Source organism: Microtus oregoni, unplaced genomic scaffold (assembly GCF_018167655.1).
Source record: "Microtus oregoni isolate MIOR12 unplaced genomic scaffold, Mior012 000032F_ref0000030, whole genome shotgun sequence".
Classification (NCBI taxonomy): Eukaryota; Metazoa; Chordata; class Mammalia; order Rodentia; family Cricetidae; genus Microtus; species Microtus oregoni.
Genome location: NW_024543091.1, coordinates 8,634,630 through 8,654,648, shown reverse-complemented (window position 1 = coordinate 8,654,648; position 20,019 = coordinate 8,634,630). Strand labels below are relative to the sequence as shown.

At 43.1% G+C, this 20,019-nt stretch overlaps 1 protein-coding gene across 2 annotated transcripts in view; it reads right to left on the bottom strand.

The window, feature by feature from the left end:
- Slc17a5 (solute carrier family 17 member 5) overlaps window positions 1-20,019 on the bottom strand; it is a 41,492-nt gene that overhangs the window by 18,802 nt on the left and 2,671 nt on the right. The window contains exons 2-7 of one of the 2 annotated variants that reach the window (XM_041679559.1): window positions 11,379-11,575; window positions 9,909-10,142; window positions 7,723-7,810; window positions 5,085-5,171; window positions 2,059-2,177; window positions 512-670 (exon numbers count right to left, since the gene is read on the bottom strand). In XM_041679559.1, the coding sequence (XP_041535493.1) occupies window positions 512-670; window positions 2,059-2,177; window positions 5,085-5,171; window positions 7,723-7,810; window positions 9,909-10,142; window positions 11,379-11,575 (884 nt within the window). The remainder of the gene's footprint in view (window positions 1-511; window positions 671-2,058; window positions 2,178-5,084; window positions 5,172-7,722; window positions 7,811-9,908; window positions 10,143-11,378; window positions 11,576-20,019) is intronic. The other variant, XM_041679560.1, reaches the window with a different exon arrangement.

Genomic DNA, 20,019 nt, shown 5'->3' with positions numbered 1-20,019 from the left:
GATAGGTGTCTTACTTAGGGTTACCACTGCTGTGATGAAATACCATGACCAAAAGCAACCTGGGAGGAGTGGGCTTCCTTGGTTACCAATCACAGTTCACTGAGAGAGGCCAAGGCAGGAAATCAAACCCAGTGGGAACCTGCAGGCTGGAGCTGATGCAGAGGCCACGGAGGAGTGCTGCCTACTGACTTGCTCCCCATGGTTTGCTCAGCTGGCTTTCTTACACAACCCAGGACCACCAGCCCAGGGGTAGTATCACCCACAATGGCTGGGTCCTCTCGGACCAATCACTAAGAACATGCACCACAGGCTACCTATGGCCTGCTCTTCAAGGAGGAATTCTCTCAGCTGAGGGTATCACCTCTCAAATGCTTTAGCTTGTGTCAACTGGACATACAAACGAGCCAGCAGAGAAGGAGACGACTGAATTTCATTTGGGTGAAAAGGAACTGAGCATGAGGTTCTGAAAACACATTCTCTACACAGGAAGCAGATGATTATTTCCTCTTACCTCTTGAACATTGAACCTTAGGATTTCTTTCATATACGTAGGCAACAATGTCAGTAAAGTATAGAAGGTCCAGTTGTAAGAAAAATGCGCTACGACAATTGCCCAAAGTGGCAGTGACTTCAAGATGGACGCCCACGGCACTGCCTTCTGGGAAGAAAGCTGAAGGAGACAGGCTGAATTAGGAGACTGCAGCTGTGTGGACTCTTAACCACCCACCATCTTAGCTAAAACTCAGCCCAGAACACGGGTCACCAACTTTAGTAGTATTCTAGGTCATAAAATCAATTCCTCTGAAACGCTAATAGCAAAATAATGAACATTATTTTAGTTGTTTCATTCAAAATATCAACTAGAGAACCTATGACTGCGGTTGGAGGGAAACATAAACGGTGGAGTTAAAACTGTCACGAAAGCTGCGCGTGCCAGTGCTGCTATTAACACGGATGCTTCCGTGAAAGCGAGAACAGTGCCGTTGTCACCCGGGACACCTGGAGGCTGACGCAGGGAAATGTAGTGGGACCGGAAGGTCTTGTTGAGTCTGTATCTCACTATCCAGTCTTTGTTACACTGAAAAGATCTGCAAGAACGGCGCAAAGTGCAGGTGTGGCGCTGCACACTGGAGCCTCAGCTCGGCAGGAGCTTTCCGCAGGAGGGTGACTTGAGCTTGGAGTCGAGGCTAGCCTGGGCAATATCACCATCTCAGGGAGGAACACAGGGACAAAGGGTGAAAACCAGGTGAGGGCTTTAGGTGCAGCCACGTGGAGACGTGACCTTCAGAGCAGGGGTACTGGAGGTCAAGCACCAGGTCAAAGGCAGCCTCGTGAGAAGGTTGGACAAAAGGTTTAAGACAGAACACTTCTCTTGCAGAGGACCTGAGTCTGATCTCCAGCATCCACACTGGGTAGCTCACACTCTTCTTTAACTCCAGGGGACCTGACACCTCTTGCCTCCGAGGGCAATGGCACTCTCATGTACATATTGACACACAAATAAACATAATATAAAAATATAAAAATAAATCTTAGAGACATGAGAATTTCTATTTATGCTCATTTTTATTCTGAAACAGATGTTAAATTAATAATATATTTGTATGTGTGTTTGTTTTTTTCAGAAGTTTCTCTGTGTAACAGTCTGGCTGTCCCGGAACTCACCAGACCAGGCTGGCCTCTGCCTCCCAAGTGCTGTGATTAATGGCGTGCGCCACCACTATCCAGCTTTAAATGATTAGGATTTAATAAATGGGCTGGCCCCAGAGTATGCTGGATAGTCACATAAGAAAGAATCCCCCAATTCGAGGGCATTAATAATGGCGTCCTCTGGGTCTGTCTGTCCTCAGTGTCTATCTGTCTATGCGGAGGGACTCACAGATGCTCCACCACTAAGCCATGCCCTGAGTTCCGAGAAGAAATTAGTTTTAGACATTTTTTAAGACAGTATTTTAGATATTTATTTCATTTGCTCACCCTAATTTGCTTAAGACATATGCAACAAAAAGATCTATTTCAAAGATTATCTTAATTTTTAACATGTGCCAAAGTGCATACCTGGTTTTTTAATGATGACACAATGTATTCTTTTTCATAATGGGAGATTGTCTTGTGAGTTTCTGGCGTATCACTAACTAACCACATCCACAAAATAAACCATACGATTCCAATTACACCTTAAAATAGAAAGAAGACAGTTAAATAACATATGAATGTGTCAGCGTTTTGTTCACATCTTGAGAAGGATATATACCTATAAATGTAATATAAAATTAGACTTAGCAGCCGGGCGGTGGTGGCGCACGCCTTTAATCCCAGCACTCGGGAGGCAGAGGCAGGCGGATCTCTGTGAGTTCGAGACCACCCTGGTCTACAAGAGCTAGTTCCAGGACAGGCTCCAAAACCACAGAGAAACCCTGTCTCAAAAAACCAAAAAAAAAAAAAAAAAGACTTAGCTTCGGGTTTCAGATCTTCAATGGAATAGTAACTATTGTTCTCTATGCACTTGGAGGAATGACTGAGATTCTGGCTGGCCTGGTACCCTCTATGAAGCCCAGCCTAAACTTGAGGCAATCCTCCTGCCTCAACTGCTAGGATGACAGGTATGTGTGACCATTCATAGTCTCAAATAACTCTGATGATATACGTCAATCATAAGGCTCAGCCAATCAGGGCCTACAGACAGACAGACAGACAGACTCTTGTTGGGATTTTTATGCCCTAGTCTCCCAAGTGCCACTACTACCATTCTTGGCTCAGAACACTTTTTTTTTAATTTATATCTATTTATTTTAGAGGTAATATAATTAATTCCAGAACGTTTTCATAATCAAAAAAGAAAAACCTGTGGCAATTAACAGTTAGTCCTAATTTCCATCTCTTCTCATACCCTGATGTTCAGATATCAAATCTACATTTGTCTCTATGTCTATTTGTCTATATGTCCATTCTGGAGAAGAAAAACCTTTAAGAAAAAATTTCTGTAACACACACACATATGCATACATCTGTTTCATTCATTTTAAAGGTCTATTTCCCATGATCCTGTCAATCAATCTGAGCAATGAAACGCCTTCACACTGAGGGAAAGGAAAAGGATTAAATCCCCGAGGGGAGAACCACTCAATTTTGCTTGAGAGAAAGTATTTTCAAAACACACAAGTTCATGACCCCCAGATAGTAACGTTTCACAGTGGGACACTCGAGTCCAGGATTCAACAGCAGCAGTTTCTACAGAAGCAAAGAAGCACACTGCAGAGCTAACAGGTCAAACTGCGCTAGGTCCTGTCAACTGTAACGACCTAGAAAACAGATTTTCCTTCAGTGAGTTAGAGTGGGGCTTCTCACGCTCCTTCTGCTTAAGGCCCCTTTTCTTCTGAGAATTTCCACACAACTCTGTGTATATAGGTATATAAAACCACAATACAAATCGAATATTTACTGATAACAAAAGAAATTTATTTTAAGTTCTTTACTATTTATATAATTTTACGACTTATGAAAGATGCAAGATAATTTGTATACTGAGACAGATGTGCTTATTATTACACAAAGCGCTAAATGCTGGATAAACATTTCACGCGTGAAGTGTGCAGAGTATTCTCAAGGCTTTTCAGAGTTGCCTTTGATCTTGTGAGGATCAATTCTGAGAACATCACTTTGTGCGCATGGGAAGCACAAAATGCAGAAGCATATTTAGGGCCATTTCAAAAATTATTGGGGATGAGTGGGGTGGTGCAGGCCTTTAATTCCAGCACTCGGGAGGCAGAAGCAAGCAGATCCCTGTGGGTTCGAGGCCAGCTTGGTCTACAAGAGCTAGTTCCAGGTCAGGCTCTAAAACTACAGTGAAACCCTGTCTCAAAAAGCAAAACAAAACAAAAAAATTATTGGGGACGAGTGTGGTGGCACATGCCTTTAGTCCCAGCACTTGGGAGGCAGAGGCAGGTGGATCTCTGAGTTTGAGGCCAGCCTGGTCTATAGAGCTAGCTCCAGGACAGGCTCCAAAGCTACAGAGAAACCCTGTCTGGAAAAAACAAAAACAAAAACAAAAAAATCATACACTTCAATCCAATCCAAAGATACTGTTATTTTTTTAAAAAATATTTATTTATTATATATACAATATTCTGTCTGTGTGTATGCCTTCAGGCCAGAAGAGGGCACCAGACCTCATTACAGATGGTTGTGAGCCACCATGTGGTTACTGGAAATTGAACTCACGACCTTTGGAAGAACAGGCAATGCTCTTACCCTCTGAGCCATCTCTCCAGCCCAAGATACTGTGATTTGATACATGCTGAAGAATTACAGCAGGAGAATACTGCCTTTTGTTGCTGTGGGACAATGGTTTGTACCCTGTCACTTGCATTTTAAATAAATGTTGACTGGTCAGTAGCCAGGCAGAAGTAGCAATTAGAACAGGAGAATTCTGGGAAGAGAAACAGTCAGTCTGCAGTTGTCATCCAGATGCAGAAGACACAAGATGTGACTGCCTCGCTGAAAAAGGTACTAATCCATGTGGTTAACACAGACAAGAATTATGGGCTAATATAAGAGTTAATAAGAAGCCTGAGCTACTAGGCCAATCAGTTTACGATTAATGTAGAGCTCTGTGTATTTCTTTGGGACAGAATGACTGCGGGACCTGGTGGGACAGAAACCCCCTGTCAACATTTTGTTTTCCCTAATAAACTACCATGCTTCTAGAACAGCAGAAAACTTTGTATGCACAGTGAAAACATTACAGTTCATAACATACAGTGCTCTTGAATCTGAGCTGAGGTGTTTCAGGCAGCCTTCGTCAGTATGTGTGGCTGCGGCATGCATGTCCAAAGCGTGGGTTCCCTCAGGACCTAGGCTGCAGTGGAGTCACGTGACACAACACGGGCTAGCGCTGCCAGAAGAACCTCTGAACTCCTTGCATGTTTAACTCTGAGTCTGGTCACTGTGTGTTCAGAAACTTTCTACTAAATTTTTACAAACTTTTAAGTCAGGAAGTTGGGAGACAGAATCACATTTAAATGTAATCAATTACTATTATGTTTTAAATTTACATGATGACTTAGTTAAAAACGTATACTTACCAAAAAGGTAGAAGACGTAAGTCCAATTCATATAGTAGCAAATTATTCCAGAGAGAGGAAGTGAGATTACTGTCCCGAGCTGTGCTCCTAAGCAAAGCAAACACAGAAGACTTTATAAGCCTTGGAGGAAGGCGAATGAGCCAAAGGTCTACTGTTCAGGGGTGGGGAACAGGATGTGGGACAAAGAACTACTGAATTAGAAGCAGCTACGTGTGAAGACAAATCCAGTACGCTCCTAGAAAACCTAAAGCATATGTACTAGTACAGCTACATACATTACAACTCCACGGGTACTGACGAATACGAGGCACCAATCGGTGTGAGAGCCATGCACGGTGGGTATGCGCATGCTTGTTATAAGAACGAGGCTTGCCGGGCGGTGGTGGCGCACGCCTTTAATCCCAGCACTCGGGAGGCAGAGGCAGGCGGATCTCTGTGAGTTCGAGGACAGCCTGGTCTACAAGAGCTAGTTCCAGGACAGGAACCAAAAGCTACGGAGAAACCCTGTCTCGAGAAAAAAAAAAAAAAAAAAAAAAAAAAGAACGAGGCTTTTCAGAATTGGATATACTATAAACAGTTGTTTTATAAAACATTTTTACCAGATAAAAAAAGACATTTTAGTTAAATGCAATAGGAGCTAAATGATAGTCTGTATTTTTTTTTCTTTTTAAAATGGAACAGGATTGTACCCTGTAGCCCAGGCTGGTCTTGAACTCTCTATGTAGCTTAGCCTTGCCTCAAATTAACAGAAATGCTCTTGCCTCAGTCTCCCAGTGCTGGGATTACCTTGCTTGGCTAGATAGTATTTATTTACTTTTAAAGCAGGGTCTCAGGCAGCCTAGGGTAGCCCTAATCTCTATGTGTAGCTAAGGGTAACCTTGGACTCCTAATCTTCCTGCCTCCACTTCTGAAGAACTGAAATTATAGATACATGTTATTATAATCTGTCTTAGACATTATTTCTTTCTTTCTTTTTTTTTTCTTTTCTTTTTTTTTTTTTTTGGTTTTTCAAGACAGGGTTTCTCTGTAGCTTTAGTGCCTGTCCTAGAACTAGCTCTTGTAGACCAGGCTGGCCTCGAACTCCCAGAGATCTAGACATTATTTCTGATCCCATATTTTAGTCATCGGTAGGAGACAGATATAAACCGATGACTATTTCATAGCAGGAAGTATGAGAGCCACAGGACAATGCAGAGCTATTTCTGACCTCCAAAGTGAGGGAAAGATTTATGGAGCAGCAATCAGAGTTTGAAAGCATGACTAAAATTCAGTCCCAGAGCAAGGAAAAAAGACAATTGGGAAGTAGTAACAGCTGGGCGCATTGGTACACCCCTTTAATCCCAGCACTCGGGTAGCAGAGGCAGGCAGATCTCTGTATTCGAGGCCAGCTTGGTCTACAGAACGAGTTTTAGGACATCCAGGACTATACAGAGAAACCCTGTTTTGAAAAACCAAAACCAAGAACAACACAGGAACAGGAAGTAGGTAACAGAATGAACAGAGGACTGAGAACAGGACAGCAGACGGCAGGACTGGGAGCTTCACTTGGATAACGGAGCAGAGATGAAGCCTGAACAACAGACCGTACAGCCACTGAGTACCAGTCTGCACTCCCCATGCCTCCTTTATGGGCTGCTGCCACACAGGGACCCTGGTGCTGTGAGCGCTCACTGTCTAATCCGAGGTAATGTGCTAACCAGTCCCAGTTGACAGGCTTCTGACATATCAGCGGCTGCTCACGTGCAGTAAACTAGCTGCTGTTTGCTCCAGAGTGGCTCATCTCCTCACCTGCTCCCGACCCATAGGCATTGCTGTCCTGTCAGAAGATGCTTCGGTAACGGATGGTGCACACACTCAGACATACAAAATCAAGAGCACAGATTGTTTCTCCTACAGGACCTGAATTCAACTCCTAGTGACCACACCAGGCAACTCACAACTGCCTGTAACTCCAGCTCCAGGGGATCTGGTGCCTTTGTGGGCATCTGTACCCATGTGCAGGCACACACACACACACACCCGATCTGATGCCTTTGTGGGCATCTATACTCATGAGCACATGCACACACAAACACATACACATATCCCCGAAATGAAAGAAAATAAATCTTAATGGCAATGGTGGTACATGCCTTTAGTCCCAGGATTCGGGAAACAGAAGAAGGCAGATCTCTATGAGATCTGGGGTAGCTTGGTCTACACAGCATGTTCCAGGCCAGTCAAAAATATATAGTGAAACCCTGTCTCCAAACACACACACACACACACACACACACACACACACACACACACACACAAAAGATCCAAAACCAAGTGACCAAACAACAAAATCACAATTAAAGAAAATCAATAATTTTTTTCCCAACTACTGAACTCGTTTATAAGTTCCAATATTTGAAAAGACAATGTATTTTGAGATAAATGACAGCAGGTAGAGGAGGTGGTATTAGTCAATCATGGTACATTATTCTCTTTTTGAGTCAAAGAGAAAAACTGCTATTAAAGGTCTCCCTTAGAAGGTTATTTCCCCCAGGAAGAGGCATCTATATCGAGGGATTATGGCATGCAGGCATGTCTCTCAAGGCTGGTACATACGTATCAGATTATGTCAGAAGCTTTATAAGGATAGTTATCTTACCTGCGTAGGAAATGGTAAGCAGCTTGCTTCTTTCAAGAGGGGGGGCCCAGGAAGACCACATGGCATGCATGGCTGGAAACGTAACACCCTGGGGGTGGATATTTCTGATGAAATACAAGGCAGCTTCAAAATCAGACAGAAAAGATCAAAGTTGCTGACCTAGCTTTATGGATGAGACGTGTGGCATGGACAGGAAGAATGGCCAAAGATGAGAGCATCTAAGGACAGACACAATTTCAATTCTATTAAAAGCTATGGGGCCATCTGTGACTGCGGTAGAAACCACAGACTACAATGTTAAACATCCACAGACAAGGAGCTAAGCTAGGAGAGCAGTCAGTAAAGAGATACAGTAACAGGATCAGAAGCAACAGACTACAAATAAATATATTTTACTTAGGTAAGAAGAAGGAGAAAACAAACCTGGGAACTGATAGAAGCTGATAAGTGTTTACACTGTAACCAGGAAGCAAGTATTTAACAGACTTCTTTGAGGACTGCTATTTGGACAGAATAGAACATGAAAACTACCAACCAAACTTTAAACTGGCTGTGGGGGTGCACGCCTTTAATCCCAGCACTTGGGAGGCAGAGGCAGGCAGACCTCTATGAGTTCGAGGCCAGCCTGATCTGTAAGAGTGAGTCCCAGGACAGCCAGGGTTACGCAACAGAGAAAACCTGTCTCGGGAAAAACAAAACAAAAACAAAAACACCTTTAAAATTAGAACCCGGGGTCAGGTGTGGAGGCACAGCTTCAATCCCAGCTCAGGAGGCACAGGCACACAGATCTGAGTTCGAGGCCAGCGTGGTCTCCATAGTGCATTCCAGACAGACAAAGCTATATAGAGAGACCCTGCCTCATATAAAGCAAAAACAACACGAGAGCCTGGAAATCTCTAGAGCCTTCCAGCAAATCTCACCACTTACAAGCTGTGTATGTTTCCTGTGACTGAGGATGGGCAGGTACTTCAGTCTCATCTACTAAAATACAATTGAGGACGAGGGATTAGGGTTTACGGGATGCTTTGCTGCGACAAAGGAACTGCTGTGCCAAGGCTAGTGTTTTCCCTCCAGCGTCCCTCCAGGGTGCTACTGTGGATGGATGCTCTGACTTCCCAGCCTCTGAGAGCTATGTGGACCTCAGGCTACCTTGTGCTTGAGTTAAGGCTCTTAATCACGAGCAGCTCTCCAGCTTAGAGATCATTCATCATCCAGATGGTGATACAAAAAAGCATGGAGAGGAAAAGAACAGGAATGAAGAGATCTTTAAACGGGGCCATGGGGTCAGCTCAGTGGGAGAGAACATTGCAGCATGGGCAAGGCCCTGGGTTTGATTCCCTTGAACTGCAACAAAATCAGGTAAGGAAAAGAACAAAAGCAAAAACAAAAATGACGAAGGGCATAAAACAAAGAGTAATGTTTTCCACAAACGTTTAGAAGAATTCTAGAAGTAAATTGGTATAGTTAGATAAAATAATAAATTATTTGTCTCGAAGTTAGAAGAGCAGAAAAAATGAACTAATGATGAAGGGGAAGTTCCGTAAATAACAAATGTAGTAAAATAAGGCAATTTAACAACATGTTGTAAAATGCATCAATCCAGGGGCTGGAGAGATGGCTCAGGAGTTAAGAACCTGGCCGTCCTTCCAGAGGACTAGATTCAATTCCACCATCTATATGGTAGCTCACAACTGCTTGTAACTCCCGTTCGAGAAGTTCACTCAGTACCTTCTTCTGGTCTCCAAGGTCACTGCACTCATGCGCACACAGACACACAGAGACACACAATCAAAAACAGTACATCTTTTTAAAAAGTGCCAAAATGTAGGTATGGATGGCAAGTGTGGGCCACCTTGGCCTCCGGAACAAGGGTTTGCTTCTCTGTCTTCTGAAGCATGAGCTACTGTCTCCCTCAGAAAATGTTCTCTTGGTTGGAGAAGGCTCAGGGGTTAAGGGCACTGGCTGCTGCTGCAGTGGACTGGGGTTTGTTTTCAGCTCCAGGAGATCGGACGCCCTCTTCTGGCTTCTGCAGGCATCTGCACCCGCATCATGTACACATGTACATGCAGACAAACACTTATACATATAAAATAAAAATTAAAAAAAAATCTCTTAAAAGGATACTTCGCCTAGCAGAGAGGAGAAGACAAAGACTACGAAGTAAAACAAGAACCAAGAATGTTTACCTCTCCTAGCCCTTCGAGAGCTCTCAGCACGATAAGGGTCACCACTCCCAAGTCCGCGGCCATGGGCGTGAACAGGGTGAAGACAGCAGTACCCAGGATGCCGAAGCCCAGCAGCAGCTTGCCTCCGATTCTGCTGGCCATGTACCCCCCGGGAATCTGTGTGATGATGTAGCCGTAAAAAAAAGAGCCTAGAATCCACCCTTGAGTTTCTGCGTCCCACGGGTACTTTTTACCCTGTAAAAAAGAAGCAGAGAGAAAAAAACGATCCACTCAACTTTGAAATTTTGAACTATTGTTTTGGACTACGGAACATACAAACTATGGCTGGTGTGGCCTTTTCTTGATTGACAATTGATGTGGGAGGGCTTCGGCTACTGTGGACAGGTTGAACAGTTAGGAGGGAATCTGACAAGTAGTGCTCCTCCAGTCTCTGCTCTAGAGCCTGCTCCGACTTCCCTGCATGCCGACTGTGAGCTGTAAGATGAACTCATGCTTCCCTCCCCTGGCTGCCCTGTGCTGCATTCATCACAGCAGCAGAGACCTAAGACAGGCTCCCTAAGGCAGGTGAGCCACTACAACACGCGGTTTCCAGAGTGAGTGTGCAAGAACTAAGAGCCACGCCCTTCAAGAAGCTTGCCCTTCTAGGACACTACACTAGAAGAGCTGCTGAGGAGGCTCAGTAACAACCCTGACTGAGAAGGTTCAAAAAAAAAGTCACAGGCTTGGGCTTGGCTGTGGTGGCACAGCCTTTAATGCCAGCTTTCAGGAGGCAGGGGCAGAGGCATCTCTGTGACATGTTCGGTCTACAGAGTACTACAGTGAGTTCCAGGACAGCCAAGGCTACGTACAGAGAACCTGCCTCAAAACAAACAAACAAACAAACAAAAAACCCAGACAGATAGATAGAAAAATTGAAAAGGAAAAAAAAATGCTATCCAATAATGTCCTGGAGAAACTACTTACTTAGATTTAAATGCCAGGTGGTGGTGGCACACACCTTTCATCCCAGCACTCAGGAAGCAGAGACAGGTGGATCTCTGTGAGTTCAAGGACAGCCTGGTCTACAGAGCGAGTTCCAGGACTGGTTCCATAGCTACTGAGAAACCTTGTCTTGAAAAAACAAAAAACAACAACAACAAAAAACCAAACAAACCTAACTTTCTGATGTGCCAAAATGAGATTACTTCAAATTCTCAGGAAACTGAAAAACAACTTTCTAAAACAGATTAATATATGTGTTAGCACAGGCTATAATTATAAGCTAATTACTCAACTAACTCCCAAGAAAACAGAAAGTACTCTTAACCTGGGGAGAATACACACACACAAACACATATTTTGGTTTCTTTCTGATAAAGGCATATTTTTTCATTATTTTTACTTGTAAGCATTTTATTATCAGTCAATTTTTTTTGTTTAAAAATTTAAACAAAAAAATTTTAAAACACTGTAAAAACTTTAAACACTTACCGTGCGATTGTGGTGAACTTTTATGGGGGCGGAATGCTCTGCACACTCCTTGGAAGTTCTATTATCGGTCAGGGTTGTATTTGACTCTACCATGTCCACCAATGCAACACTCAGGTTCACACGTAAGGAATAAAGAACGAAAAAACCAAAGAAAGCCAAACTCGCTAAGTTGTAGCGAGCAGAGCAGCATACTGGAGCTGAAATTAAGAATAGGAGAAAACTTTAAATTATATGATTTCTAAATAATAAAAGGAAAAAATTTAAAAAGATTTATTTATTCGGGTTTTTGAGACAGGGTTTCTCTGTGTAGTTTTGGCTGTCCTGGACCTCTCTCTGGCTGCAAACTCAGAGATCTGCCTGCCTCTGTCTCCTGAATACTGGGATTAAAGGCGTGCGCCACCACTCTCCAAAGGTTTATTTTCAAATCTCATGTATGAGTATTTTGCCTGTACATGTTTGTGTACTGTATGTGAAGGCATAAGTCACAAACAATCCCACACCAGTTTGGAATTATGATTAATAGAATGGTTATTTATTTAAGGGGGAGTAGACCGAACAGAATGCTGGGAAGAAGGGAAGTTAGGCAATTGCCATGCCTCTCCTCTCTGGTTCAGAGACGCCGTGGATCCAGCCGCCAGGTCAGACATGCTGAATCTTTCCCGGTAAACTACCACCTTGTGGTGCTACATACATTAATAGAAAAGGGTTAATCAAGATATGAGAGTTAGCCAAGAAGAGGCTAGAACTAACGGGCCAGGCAGTGTTTAAACGAATACAATTTGTGTGTTGTTATTTCAGGTATAAAGCTAGCCATGTGGGCGGTCGGGCGCCGGGAATGTAGCCCGCTGTTCCTTCTACATATATGTGTGCCCGGTGCCCACAGAGGTCACATGAGGGTATCAGCTCCTCTGGAACTGGAATTATGAACCAGATGTTAGCAGTTATGTAGATGATGGGAACGGAACTCAGGTCCTCTGCAAGAGCAATAAGTGCTCCAGCCCACCCCACCGCCCAAGGCAATTCTTAAAGAAACATCCAAACTACTAATCAGTACTTTTTCGAATAGTCTCAGATTAAGCATATCTACACAGATTTCTCCAAATATAATCGAATCCCTTTTACCCATAGTTTTAGCAAACATTCAGCATGATAAAGATGCGGCACGAGGGGCTGGAGAGATGGCTCAGCAGTTAAGAGCACTGACTGCTCTTCCAGAGGACCAGTGTTCGAATCTCAGCACCCACATGGCGGCTCACAACTGTCTGTAACTACAGTTCCAGGGGATCTGACACCTCACGCAATGCACATAAAATAAAAATAAATAATTATTAAAAACAAGATGTGTCATGAGAAAAATAGATAAGGGTTTAATAGCGCCACTACACCCTTCCCTCTAAAGCTCTAAGCAAGCCCCCACTGAATGCTGTCTTTCTTTTTTTTTTTTTTTTTTTTTTTTTGGTTTTTTTCGAGACAAGGTTTCTCTGTGGTTTTGGAGCCTGTCCTGGAACTAGCTCTTGTAGACCAGGCTGGTCTCGAACTCACAGAGATCCGCCTGCCTCTGCCTCCCGAGTGCTGGGATTACAGGCGCGCGCCACCACCGCCCGGCCTGCTGTCTTTCTTTTCTAAGAGTTGCTGTGGTCATGGTGTCTCTTCACCGTGATAGAAGAGTGACTAAGACAGGCCCTCTCCTGTTGAGCCATCTCTCCAGCCACCAGAAAACCTTTCACTGGGTATTCCTGAATCCTTTTTCGTCGCTATAGCTATTGTCTTACGAGAACAGGCAGATACAAATCCGAGAATTGCATTGCTAAGACTCTAGTCATGCGGGCTGTCATTTAAGTTTGAACAATTTTGCTGTTTGCTCCAATGAAAAGGTGTGTCCTTTTGCGGAACACATTCCGTCATCACTTTATCAGGCCACATTACACGGGTGTTCGGATGGAGAAGTCTAATCTCAAATTTGGACAATTAAAATGTGCTACTTCAATAATCGGGAGAAGTGGGCAGGTTTGAGTAAATTTAAAGGGGAAAATTAATAGTCCTTAACTGAACACTAGGTGCGAGAGTAAAAGGGAGGGTAATCAGCAATCCTCTTGCTCTAGACGATTGTACACCACTCTTGCTTGTAATACCATTATTCCATCCCATTTTTTATATGGCTGTTTCTTATTGTAAGCTATTACTTTTTCCTTAGGCAATGCTTGATTTGGATTATAATATACTTTATATATACTATAATGTACTTTATATATACTATAAATACTATAATTTATATGTACTATAAATACTATAATATACTTTATATGTACTATATGCTATAATAAACTTAATATATACTATATTTTATCACTCTTTCCCATCTCAATTTTTTTTTAGCTCCATTCTTTTATTGCACATTGTCTGCTTCTTCTCAGGCCATGACTGATGTGGCTTATAAGTCACTGTATCCCGTGAGTAAGATGTGGGTCTGGAGGTTGAGATGTGAAAGACAGGTGGAAGAAGAACTGGAAGGATGGCTCAGTGGGCAAGGTGCTTCCTTGTTTGGTCACAAAACAAACATGAGGAGAACTGACTTCCACAAGCTGTCCTCGAATTCCCTATCCAACAATCAATCAATCAATCAATCAATCATTTTTAAAAGGTGAGGAAGGGGCTGGAGAGATGGCTCAGTGATTAAGAGAACTGACTGTTCTTCTAGAAGGACTGGGTTTGATTTGAATTTGCAGCACCCACAAAATGCCTCATAATGGTCTGATAGTCCAGTTCTGGAGAAGCCAATGCCCTCTTCTGCCCTTCATCATCACTGTGTATAAACAGTGAACAGACATACATGCAGGCAAAACACTCATACACATAAATACAAATAAAAAAATTTGAAAAATTTGCAAGGTGAGCAAGGTATTTCAAATTATTACTGATGATGCCTAAAAAGCTACAGATCAGGTGCTATCTATACTTCTCACACTTACACTTCTAAGGTTCTATCAATACTCAGAAAATAGAATACATGACTACAAAGTTTTAAAAGTTATACTAGACTGGGCAGTGGTGGCACAGGCCTTTAATCCCAGCACTAAGAAGGTAGAGGTAGGTGGATATCTGTGAGTTCAAGGCCAGCCTGGTCTACAGAGCGAGTTCCAGAACAACCAGGGTGGTTACACATAGAAACTCTGTCTCAAAGAACAAAACAAACCAAATGAAAAAAAGTCATATTAAAAATAAATTGGTACCAGGTTTATGAAAATGGTTGTGACTATAAATCTATTTAGTCAAAAATATTTTATAACGCGCCTATGAATTTGGATACTCTTTGAAATTGATCCAAGGAAAATCAAGCTTGCATGGCAGAAAGAGCCGGTCCACTGGATACCCACCGCACTGAGTTCGAAGCAAGATCATGCTTGCATAACGAGCAAAGCACTCCTCAGAGCAAACACCACCTCCACACCGCACTTTATAAACACAGGAATGGTAGTGGGTGTGCAGAGAACAAAGGTTAACAAGGAAAGGGAGCCGGGGTGACTCTCAGCTCTGGACACCTGTGTTTACAGAGTTACTAAGATGAAATAAAAGGCTCAGTGGTGAAGAGCACTGACTGTTCTTCCTGAGAACCCACATTCAATTCCCAGCACCCACATGGCAGCTCCCAACTCTCTGTAACTCCAGTTCCAGGGGATCTGATACCCTCATACCAATGTACAGAAATAAATAAAACAATATCGGGCGGGGGCATCTCTGCTCCGTTTATAAAGTACATGTGACATCTCCTATAAGCATGAGTCCCATTGGCTGAGAAACAAAGCTGAAGATGAAGGTCCAGGGAGAGAGGGTCTCGGATAAACATAAATGCCTGGGAGTCAGGTGTGGCCCGACCTTCCAGATATCACAGGTCACCAGGCAATTGAATGAAATTGAAATGTACGCCTTGGCAATGCTGAAGCAGGCGTGGGCAGCCCACATATGGGGGCTCTGTTGAATGTGTCCACATTGGGTTTCATGATCTAAGTTGATGAGGACGATTGACCAGGTCTCTTCCTCAAGAGATCTCATTACAGATGGTTGTGAGCCACCATGTGGTTGCTGGGAATTGAACTCAGGACCTTTGAAAGAGCAGCCAGTGCTCTTAACTGCAGAGTCATCTTAACTACATCCAATTCCAGCCTTCTGGAAATGGATTATTACCTCTTCCGTTGAAGAGACAACTTATGTGTTTACTAATCCTGGTTTCCCTAGTGCAATGAGCACAAAGGCCTTGTGCCGTCTACTTTGCCCCACTTCTCAATGTTCAAACTAAAAACAACAGTTGTCATAGAGGCCATGGTTAACTGCACTGCCTCTAAGGCTAGTCTAAGTAATATAAGAAAAATTCAAGAACAGCAAACAGAGGACCAAGGAAAGGAGAAAGCCACCTTAACCATGATGCCTATTCAAAGGTCACTTGGGAGAATCTTTGCCTATCTCTTTATGCAAATCACTGCTTTGACTCTCCATAGTATGAGAAAAAAAAATCTGACCTACTAAAGCAACACATACTAGGACATTGTTGATAATCAAGATTATGTCTGAGCAAAAAATAATATAGAGTAGCCGCTTTGTAAAAGTTCTCAAATCATCCATCTCTTAATTAGTTTCTGAAATATTAGTTTTGCTGAAATAGTAGTAGTTTCACTAATCATGCAGGTCATCTTTGAGCCCTCTCTTTTGTATATCAGTAACTATTCCTGGAATTGGCAATAAAAAAGCCTAAAAGCAATCCTTAGCATGACCAAACAATATTATACTCTCTTCATACAGCGCCCCCCCCCGCCACAAAAAGGCATTTGGATTCTGCATTAACAAGGTGAGAATTAACACGTAATACAGTCGGTAGCACAGCAGCATCATTTGGGGGTCAACAGTATCATATGCTTGCTGTTTCCACAAAGCCTGGGCTTGATGCTTTCTGTCTTGATGTCTCCCCAAGTGACTGGCTAATGGCTCTGTCACCTATCTTTACAAGATTCATTTGTCTGGTGGTCTCCAGGATGCTGTCCTGCTCGGATGCATCGATGTGGGAGCCATCCAAGACTTCATTCATTTTCTGGAAAGATATAAGCAGAACCTCGACTTGATGCTACAGGAACATTGGACTCTTATCACTGATTCATTTCGAGATCTTTTAACATATATTTTAGGCTGTGACCCCTTTAGGACAAAATGCTTTTGGGCTGCAGAAAAAAGCATTATCCTTTAAAGTGAAAAAATTCAAGTATTTAAAATAACTAAATGTAGTATAGTATGTGGGGATTTGGGTGGGCGTTCCCCCTTCTATTTTATTTATTTATTTTTTTTACATATTTTTATTGATTCTTTGGGAATTTCACATCACACATCCTAATCCCACTCATTTCCCAGTCACCCTCTTCTATTTTTAAAATTTGCCAGTTACATATGTGATGATGTCACTCCACAAGAGCTTAACCCTGTGGGTTATAATGGAATTTAGCAATATGATTAATATCCCATAAACTGCAAAGTTCTTTAAGATGTTTGCTAGTATAAGCAGGACCATTATCATTTTTTAGCTGTAAGGGTCCCAGAAAGAGAATGTATAAAGAGCTATCTGACAAAGTCAAGTCCCACACGTGGCCTAATATTGTTTCCCTGGGGCTCCCAGTGCCCCATGCTTCATCTGGGGCTGTGTTCTGCGGCTGACCAGTTGCGGGGGGGATGCACCATGCATGCCTGCAGGAGACTGCATGAAGTGCATTCCAGCACAGAAGGCCCCAGACACAGACAGCTCGAGTTTCAGACGTCGGCCTGACGTAAACTCACTACTAATTATGCCCCAGAAACTTGGAATACCAGGTAAGATAATAAGTGTTCCCTAGAGAATATGCCTACATAAGCCTCCTCTAACCTCCCCCTTGCCAAAGTCTGCTCGTTTAGCAGACCAAAAGAAGCAGAAAATTAAATAACAAACAAAATCCAATTCAATCATGGCCTTTAACTTTAAAAGATTTAAACCAGAACTTAAGATTTAGATTTTTTTTTTTTTTTTAGTCCCCTTTGCTGGCCCCTGCGAATTAAGTTTTACTCTTTCAGAAAAGTTGAGTGATAGTCCATTGACTTTGTGGGCTCCCCTCAAGCTGCTGGAGGCTGGTCCTCACAATTTATTCCTAATTTCTCTCTTAAATCCACCCCAAGTTTTGCTTACATTATTATTTTAATTTTTTGTCATATTGTACAAAAATCTAAATAAAAAACAAATGAAATTTTAGTAATCATAAATACAAAGCGTAGACAGAAGTTTCTGTCTCACTTGGACAGGCAGCCATTCAGTCCCAAAGAAACACACAGAGGCTTATATTAACTATAAACTGTTTGGCCTTTTACTCAGGCTTATTATTAACTAGCTCTTACAACTTAAATTAAGGTCTGAAATGAGAGAGGCTCATGCCAGGTGTTGTTGTAATAGGAGTGGCGGGGCTGCAGCCCCGGCACCCGGCCGCCCTCATGGCTGACTTATGCCCCGAAATAATTACACAGAAACTGTATTCATTTAAATACTGCTTGGCCCATTAGCTCTAGCCTCTTTTTGGCTAGCTCTCACATCTAGATTAACCCATTTCTAATATTCTGTGAAGCCCACGAGGTGGCTTACCAGGGAAGATCTTAACCTGCATCTGTCTGGAGTGGGAGAATCATGGCGACTCCTTCACTCATCTTCTTTCTCCCAGCATTCTGTTCTGTTTACTCCGCCTACCTAATTTTATGTCCTATTAAAGGGCCAAGGCAGTTTCTTTATTTAACCAATGAAACAACAGATAGAAAGATGACCCTCCTCCATCAAGGTGTGGTGGCACATGTCTTTAGTCCCAGCACTTGTGAGGCAGGAAAAGGTGATCTCTGTTCCTGGACAGTCATGGATATGTAGAGACCCTGTGTTAAAACAAACAAACAAAAAAACAACCAACAAACCAACAAACAACAAGAATCGTGCCACAATGTGTTGAACATTTTGAGTGAGGTGTGGTGGTACAGACTTTTACTCCCAGCACTGGGAGGCAGAGGCAGGTGAGGAATCTCTGAGTTCAGTTCCAGGACCGTCAGGGCTACACACAGAAACCCTGTGTGTGTGTGTGTGTGGTCTCCACTTCTGATGTACAGGATGAGATTAAATTCCTTATTTTGCTAATGCTGGGAGTGCAACACGGATGGATTCTGATTTGACCAGGCACCAGCAGGGAAAGCATCTGCAGTCTCAGTAACTGGCACTCTCCGCACCAACCCTTCCTCCAACAGCCACAGCAGATCCTGGCTTCCTCCAAGCAGGCGGTTCCTGCTTGTGTTCCCGAGAGGCAGAGGTGCCAACAGGCAGTATGACTGTTATGTTTCAATAGGACTGGATTTATCTATTTTACTTTCAAAGCAAGGAAACTCAGCTGAAGGAGCGCACTAAACCTTTTTTCCCTTTCTGTCTCTAAGCTACTCCATCCCATGGGATCCCACTTTCTGTTTACTAGATGCCACCCTTGGAGGACCTCATTCCAAATGCCCCCAATCTTCCATTACACTCTCCTTACACTGACAATCTTTCTAACATTCCTTTCCTCTCGAGTTAGGCTGCTTCCCATTCTCAGTGCACGTCTGTTTTTCCTGTGCTGGTTTACATATGAGGCCGGTTAAAACAGTCGGTGCCTGAGAAACATCTCATAAAAGCAGATTAATGACAGCAAGTTTAGACTGTTGAGCTGGACAAGCAGGGTGGTTATTATCTTTTTTTGTGGAGCATGTGGTGGAATAGAAAGCATATGCTCCATGTCCTTTTGAAGAGTCATCTGGAGCCAGGCAATAGTGATGCAGAACTTTAATCCCAGCACTCTGGAGGCAGAGGCAGGCGGATCTCTGGGAGTTGGATGCCAGCTCTGTTCCAGAACAGAGCTTTATAGTCAGACCCTGTTTAAAAAAAAAAAATAAAGAAAGAAAAGAAACCAAAGAAACCAAACCCCTTTGGGTAGCCTAGACCTAGCTTATGCTGCAGCAGAGTCCCTCACCCCCTCCCACCCTGCGACATTCCCTGGAACTCAGGTGTTGCACCAAGCTTCTCCAAGCTCGGTCAGACCAGCGTGGTAGGAAGGGCAGCAGAGCAGCTGGGCCAGAGGGCTCTGAGTCACGGTCAGATGGCTCCAGAGGGCAAGGCCATTAGGGTCCACCCTGCTAAGACCTGCCAAGATTTGTCCTGGCAGAAGGTTTTCTTCTCTGTTTCTCTCTCTTAAATAATCCTCCTGAGAGGATGCAAGCAATACATTATTAATGTGCTCTAGCTTGCAAGATAATCGACAAAAATTCCACTTCCCTTTAGTTCCCACATGCTTCCAGAATTAACATCAATAGTTACTTGGTCAGGAAACAGAGGGTTAAATTTTACAGTTACCTGTACAAAGTTGCAGAATTTTCCTCTGGGTCTTTTTATTTATTTAGTTAATGATTCATTTACTTTTATTTTTTTCTGTGCATTATTGTTTTGCTTGCATGTATGCCTGTGTGAAGGTGTTGAGTCCCCTGGAACTGGAATTACAGACAGTTGTGAGCTGCCATGCGGGTGTCCTCTGGAAGGGCAGCCAGTGCTCTTCAATGCTGACCCATCTCTCCAGGCCTC